This window comes from Engraulis encrasicolus, chromosome 18 (assembly GCF_034702125.1).
Source record: "Engraulis encrasicolus isolate BLACKSEA-1 chromosome 18, IST_EnEncr_1.0, whole genome shotgun sequence".
In the NCBI taxonomy this organism is placed as follows: domain Eukaryota; kingdom Metazoa; phylum Chordata; class Actinopteri; order Clupeiformes; family Engraulidae; genus Engraulis; species Engraulis encrasicolus.
The window spans coordinates 48,374,298-48,381,797 of NC_085874.1; the positions used below are offsets into that span (position 1 = coordinate 48,374,298).

At 40.9% G+C, this 7,500-nt stretch overlaps 1 protein-coding gene across 1 annotated transcript in view; it reads right to left on the reverse strand.

The window, feature by feature from the left end:
- ptprk (protein tyrosine phosphatase receptor type K) overlaps positions 1-7,500 on the reverse strand; it is a 351,066-nt gene that overhangs the window by 57,043 nt on the left and 286,523 nt on the right. The window contains exon 14 of the mRNA XM_063223773.1: positions 1,859-1,994. Within this exon, the coding sequence (XP_063079843.1) occupies positions 1,859-1,994 (136 nt within the window). The remainder of the gene's footprint in view (positions 1-1,858; positions 1,995-7,500) is intronic.

Genomic DNA, 7,500 nt, shown 5'->3' on the forward strand with positions numbered 1-7,500 from the left:
TTTAGTAGACCCCCCCCCCCCCAACTCCCTCCTCTCCCACCCCCCAAGGGTGGGGAGATGGACCTCTCCACTCCACTAGGGATGCACCGATACCACTTTTTTGAAAAACGATACAAGTACGAGTACATTAATGTGTGTACTTGCCGATACTGGGTACCGATACGATACCTTTTACCACCAAAATACAATGAAAATAAATGCACGGCCTTGTTTTTTTCCTCCTGTGATATTTTTATTGTCCATTTCCATGTAGATTTAAATGTTAGTAAATGTATGAGGTGGCACTTTTTTCCATGCTGCTTTCAAGTCCACAGAACATGACAATATTTTGCATTGTTTTGTGTAATTGCAGTATCGTTCCTGGTATCGGCAAGTGCTTGACGAGTACGAGTATGAGTATAATGAGCAGTATATCGGGTGCCGATATCGATACCAGTATCGGTATCGGTGCATCCCTACACTCCACCCTTTCGTAGCTTCTGCAACTTTGCCTTTGTAGGGCAGTATAGCCTTCCTCATGCCCACCCGCACACCCACCCACCCTTCCCCCTGCCCCCTGCCTGCCCACCCTACCCCCTGCCCCCTACCCCCTGCCTGCCCACCCACCCTTCCCCCTACCCACTGCCTGCCCACCCACCCTTCCCCCTGCCCACCTGCAGATCCACCCACCCTTCCCCCTACCCCCTGCCTGCCCACCCGCAGACCCACCCCACCTTCCCCTACCCCCCGCAGCAGACCCCAATCCACCCCACCCACCCTTCCCCCTACCCCCTGCCTGCCCACCCTTCCCCCTGCCCCCTGCCTGCCCACCCGCCCTTCGTGAGCCATGACGCAGAGATGGTGCAGAGGTGGAGTTGGTGGTGTTGGAGGATGCTCATGGGTTTGTGTGGAATGCCTCTAGGCCTGCGGTAGGTGGTGAAAGAACAACAACAACAACAACCAACAAACAACAAACAACAAACAAAAACATACCACAACAACAAGAACACCCACAACAAACATCTAACACAACACGCAGTGGCTAATATCTACACAAAATATGAACATCAGAGTTGTATAAAGTAGTAGTCGTCGTGGAGATGTAATTGCCACGCTAGCAGAATGTTATTACAGTTGAAACCCTGAAATCGTATACTACTAGTGTTGTAACTGCTGTAAGAGTACTTCTACGTCTACTTTATACAACGGTTATAAAAACACGAGTGTCTGCTAAAAAACACAAGTGATGGCTGTTTGCCATGGCACACAACACGAGTTGATTGATTGCCGCACTGCTTTGGGGCCCCTCGAGCCACTAGACTAGGCGGTGAAAGAAACGACGGCTAACAACACTAGCTACAGTAGTGGCGATCTGTTGATAAGGGTCATCTTTCTTCAGTGTTTCTCAACCTTTTTTCAGGCGAGGCACCCTTTCAGTTCATGAAAAATTTCAAGGCACCCCAAACCAATAAGCCGTAACATGGCATCGCATCCGATACCACAAAAGCGTAGAAAAATAACACATTTGGAGACGTCACACGACCTACGTTTGAAGTTGCAGCTGACTGGGGCGACCTATATTTACTTTATTGTGTGTAAATGGCAGATGAAAGATTCCACTGACTAGCATTAACTTATCAATTTATACGTATATGTATTATATTACATAATTTATTTATTAGCCACATTTCCGCGGCACCCCTGAGGGGGGCCCGCGGCACCCTTGTTGAGAAACAAGAAACAAGAATTTTTTTTTCTAGACTTCAACTTTGGCCGGGGGGCCCCCGCCGGCCCTCGAATCACCTCTGTTGCAGCGTGCGTGTGCCGCTTGTAGTGTAGGTGTGCTGTGTGTAGGTGCGTGCGTGTGTGTGTGCGCTACCTCTTCTTGACGAGCAAGATGGCCACCAGCACCAGGAGGATGAAGACGAGCACGGCGGCGCTGATGCCGGCGATCTTCACCACGCGGTCCGTCTGCTGCGCCGGGTCCGGGATCACCTCCGGCTCCTCCGTCGCCGCTGGAGACAACAAGGCAAAGGATTATTTATTTATTTATTTTTAAAAGTACACTGTGCAGGAAATGGTAAAAAAAGGTACTGCAACTATGCCGCTCCTTGAAACTGGGCTGCCTATTGCCAAATTTGTTATTTACATGAAAGTTTACTGAGTAATAAACAAATGTGTCTGTTAGGTTCAAACCCTTAACATTTGTAAATATGAAACACCTGAAATGAAAGACACAGAGAATCCTTAATTAAGTTTCAAACCGGCTTGGAGAGCGGATGGGGAGAACCGTCAGCTACCATTTTCCCCACTCGTTCTACACGATGTAATAGCCATAAGTCATATTTATTGAAGGATTTTCCCTGATAACAATTATCTCTTATCCGCTAAGGGGAAAAGGGGGCGTACCCGGATAGAGATTAATTCATTCACACACACACACACACACACACACAAACACACGAACACACTAGCCAGGCTGCGCCCTCCTAGTGACGCAACACCTTCGGCGGCGCTGCAGATCGAATCTCGATTGCAAGTCTATGATAATCAGGCAAGAACACACCAGTCCTTGGCCTGCCATGTGGAGATGCAACTCTGTTGTGTTTGGGCATTCCATTGGTTCTGGTACAGATAAAGTCCTCGCACAGTCCAAGTAATCTCTGCAGCCTTGAACAGGAATTCTTGAATGTGAAAGGGCACATTTGTGCCACGGCAACATGTTTGCTTTCATATAGAATAAAATACAGTTCCAACATTTCCCCCTGTTTATTCTATATAGAGACAAACATTAACATCATCCAGTGATGACTTCAAATGATTTTTTTCTTTAAATAGGTACACTTAGAGGCCCCGAGCATAATCCCCTGGGTCAGGGAACAGATCAGGGACCTGGATGGAATCGTCAGATTGGTGTGGAGGCTCATGGTCTCCACCAACAACATCATCATAGTGTCATCGACATCACTATCCTGTCTAGTTAGAAGAGCATATAGGTTTGACATTTTTTCTTCCATTTGTGCAATGGCAGTGGTACTAAATCTGGTGCACAACACTCTAATACAAAGAATACAACAACATCCACATAACGTGAGGATCGCCGCAAATATTGCAATAGACATGATTATGGACGCTGCCAACTGTTTGTATTGGCCAAACATGTCAGAGGAACCATCCCACACTGAAGTATCGACCCCGGAGTGGTCTTTCATTTTCTTTTTTGGTTGAGGGATCTCAGTCCCTCTATCGCCCTGGTGAGACTTCCGTCATCTGCCGTATTGTTCGGTATGAAGGAACAACATTGATAACCAAAAAATAAGAGCACACACTCCTATCGGCCAAAAGCATATCAACCGCAATACGAGATTGGAATGCGATTAGGCAGGTTGCCTTCAGTTGTTCATGGATGGCCCTGAACTCGAATTCAGTTTTGTTGCCCAGCGCCTGCACATTATAGTGGATGTTGTTCATTCTGTCCATATTTTTGTTTATTTACGTACACCACCAACATACAAATGATTTCAAACCCTGATGCAATTTGATTCCACATTGTAGCTCTCTTATGTTTGTTTTAGGTTAGGTTAAAGGGGTGAAGTTTCAGAACAAGGTTTCATTTAACATGTGCCCTATACACATATTTGTTTAATGCACTGATTAATCCTAAAATATCTCTCCTGTTTGAGGACATGTGCCATCCACATGACTCAATAAGACTTAAGTAATTTCCGAAACAGACTTTGAGCACAGTAAATGATGAGAAGTAAAAAATCTTCCAACACCCTCCAGTTCATGGGTGCATGAGTGATTCTACGATTCCCCTACGCTTTTGGCAAAAGCAAAAAGTCAATTATCAGTATTTTTCCCAACTAAATGACCTAGATGTTTACATAGTGCCAAACAAAACAAATTGCGAAGCTTAATCTTAATAGTTAGTGGAATTGGCAAATCAAATCCACGGACTTAAAAAGTGTAGCCGAATCAGAGAATCACTCGCATAGCCTACATCAAGGCAGGCTTTTTCAAACATTTGTTTAAAAAAAATACACAGACATTAGTTTTTGAGAGGAGGTGCCACAGATTAGAGAGCATTTATAATAGAGAGGAAACAAAAAATGTTTTGTTAGTTTAGACAAAACAAAAAAACCCAAAGCCGCCCAACCATTACTCTCATAATCTATAATCAAAATAAAATAGATAGCTCTACATTCCCGGGGAACAACAATTTATCAAGAGCAAAATTATGAAAAAGAAAATTACTCTGGTCGGTATCTGACTATTTTGGCTCACGTTTACATTACAGTTCCTTACAGAATAGGCGATAAACGCAAACTGACAACATGTGGTGTTGACCACATAGTTAGGCCTACTTAAACATATTGGCATGCAGTCCTCACTGTCCTTTTGTCATGAGGTCATGGTGATATAGGGGCCTAGCCCAACTCCTGCCAATAATGTCAGTACATTCAAAAATGTATTTTGTAAAAATAAAAAAATTGAGTATGAGTAATATTTGAGAATCCAATAATATCCCTCCTGTTGATACATGGCTTAGCCCATGGCTCCACCAATTTAAAATGAATGACATGTATTACTACTCTCTACTTTCTCACACCATTCCAAAGTTGCATTGTCATCACCCAGACATACAGATCACTAGATGAACCAATCAAAATGTAAGAGATAAAAAGAAAGAAAACACAACTGCCATTGTAAAATACGCAACTTTAAAAGAAAAATGAAACAAACAACCGGACAGACCCTTTATCTAAGGTATAAAGGGTAAGACCCTTGTCTAACTTTAGGTCAAACTTTTCATGGTTTGAAAAGAAAGAAAAAAATAACAGTTGTCATTTTATCAAGTGTTATAACTAAAATTATTACCCAATTGAAACAAAACAAACTCTGGGAAAATCTTGTGAAACTTATCAAATTTAAAAACAAAATTCACTTAACCTAGCGATCATTGGTATTGTCTAGGTTCCTTCCATTCACATCAGCTGTGTTTCAGCTCGTTTCCATAAACACTGGGCTGTTCCTCAAAGAACACAAAAAAAAGTATTATAGGGAAAACAACTTTCTTTCATGTACACTCAAGCCAGATCAATTTGAAATCAAATCAGAGCAAAAAATTATTGACTTCATGTATCGGCTACATAAAACATTTTGTAACGGAACTAAAACCTTATTGGCAATCAGTTTTCACTTTGATTGCAAGTTGACGACTGAAATGAAAAGACAGAGTTAGACAACTGTCTCTTTGTTTATAAATCAAACAAATGAAAATATAAGGATCCCAACGTCATCAAATTCAAACTTTTAAAAGCAAATAGAGAACATTGACATGTCTCATCAAACACACCATGTGAAGCAATGTTCACACTTACAGTATTAAACTAATGACAATGATAGATATTTAACATAACTTTAAGCTTTGGTATTGTTTATCTAGGTCGGTGTTCAGTTTTTTTATTTTATTTCTTATTGTCTTTTCAGTGACAAACAGGTGGTTTAGCATACACTGTTGGAGGTTTCATTATTAAGTGTCTTTCTGTCTCTGCCACAGAAATTTGCATGTTGATAGTTTGGGCCTGCTGTGTCTGATAAGGGTTGCCTGCAGAAGACCTTGGGCTACTTAGAGAGAGCCTCTGAGCCTTTTAATATCTATCCGAGCTAATGTAAACATCTACACATAGGACACTGTTATCTTTGCTGGGGTGATTTTGTCAAGCGCCTCTGTGTATTCAGAGTCTAGTTTTTTTCTGGTTTATCAGAGTCAACATTGTCATTAAAATAAAGTTCCAGATCATAATTGCATTGGAAATGTATTTGAGAACTACTACCCAACTTTTAGGGTTTTTTTTTTTTTAAACCAAACCCATGATCCATTGATCAATAACTCATCAAAATAGAACATAATAAGGCAAGAAATTCGATGAAATAAAACAAAGAAATAAGTCATAGTTAAACGTCAATAAAAACAAAATGACAACCTAAATTTCTAGAAACGTTCAGCACATGTGACCTAACTCTCAGACCAGGTCCAAATTGGGTTTACTCACAGCACCTTTGGGCCATCAAATAACGCCTGCGTTATTTCAAGATCTCAAACCCATTGTTCTTTTAAAAAAATAAAAATAAATAAGAACAAGGAGAAAGCTTCATCTATTCTTTAGAAGAAACAAAGACATTTTGGTACTGTAAATCATGAAAGCAAACTCTTTTGCAACTACACTACACTACCATGACAGTGCACGGGGCCTTTAGTAATACATTATGACTTGGTCATTGCCATTCTGGTAACAGCTAATTTATAATAAGGCTTAAACATTAGCATGTTAACTTTCAATTGAAAATAGTAAAGAAACAACATAACTCCACAACCCCGGTTTTCTCCTAATCAAAAATAAATGGGTAAGAATGTGTGGAAAAACAAAATCATGACAAAATCCTACACCTCAAAGTTGAATTGTAGAATAAAATAAAAGGCTTATTCTTATTTTAAAAATGTTGTTTCAACATGTGCACTCCCAAGCTCCAGCTAACTCTGAATACAATAGAGTACCTCCACTAAACACTCAAAAAATTCTTCCACTCTCAGACATATTTAGGCACTCACTCCACAGATACACACGTACACTCCACAGACACATATACAATCTTTCTCACACACACAGTGGGGTGTCCCACTAGGACAATTCATACAACAAATAGGGCCCACACAGACAGACAAACAGATATCCATATTACTTGCCTTGTATGACACAGTGTTATACAAATACAATTATTATTATTATTATTATTATTATTACTATTATTATTATTATTATTATTATTATTATATGGTAGGCTATCTGAGACATTAACTGCTCAGTGAGTAATCCAAATGGCTGTCATTTGCTTTTTTTAGCACCAGAGTCACAGAGGAAACGTACGGGGGTCCCTTGGACCAGAAGGGTAATTTCAGGTCTAATTTTTTCTTGGTAAAACAATCCCTCTAAGTTTAGAACGACGTCTACCTCTTCCACATCCCCGTCCGTTTCCTCATTATCATCAAACCAGTCTACTGCACTAGGATTTTCTCTATGCACGATTTTCCAGTCCTTGCATTGCATTTCAGCAAGGAACTTTTCACTTCTTTTGCTGTTACTGCCCCCCATTTTGTCTCTATGAATTTAGTCCAACGTCACAACACCTACAGTGCCTCTATTGTTGGATACACTTTTCAACAAGATAGCGATCAACGATCGTTTGTGGTAAGATTCACTTCAACCTCACAGGTGGAATCTTCTTGCATACAGGCTTCCACAAAGACTCGCTATTTGGACCTTGTTGTATTGGTATGAAACGTATTACCGAGTGGTAATACGAATCCTTTCACGCACACTTTCTCTCAACCCAGAGAACACAGAATTTAAACTAGTTTCTCGTACTAGTTTCTCGTACTCGTACTACGTACTTTACTTTACGTAGTCTTCATATTTTAACTTGTTCAACAACACAGAGGAGTCTGCCCTCCCTTTT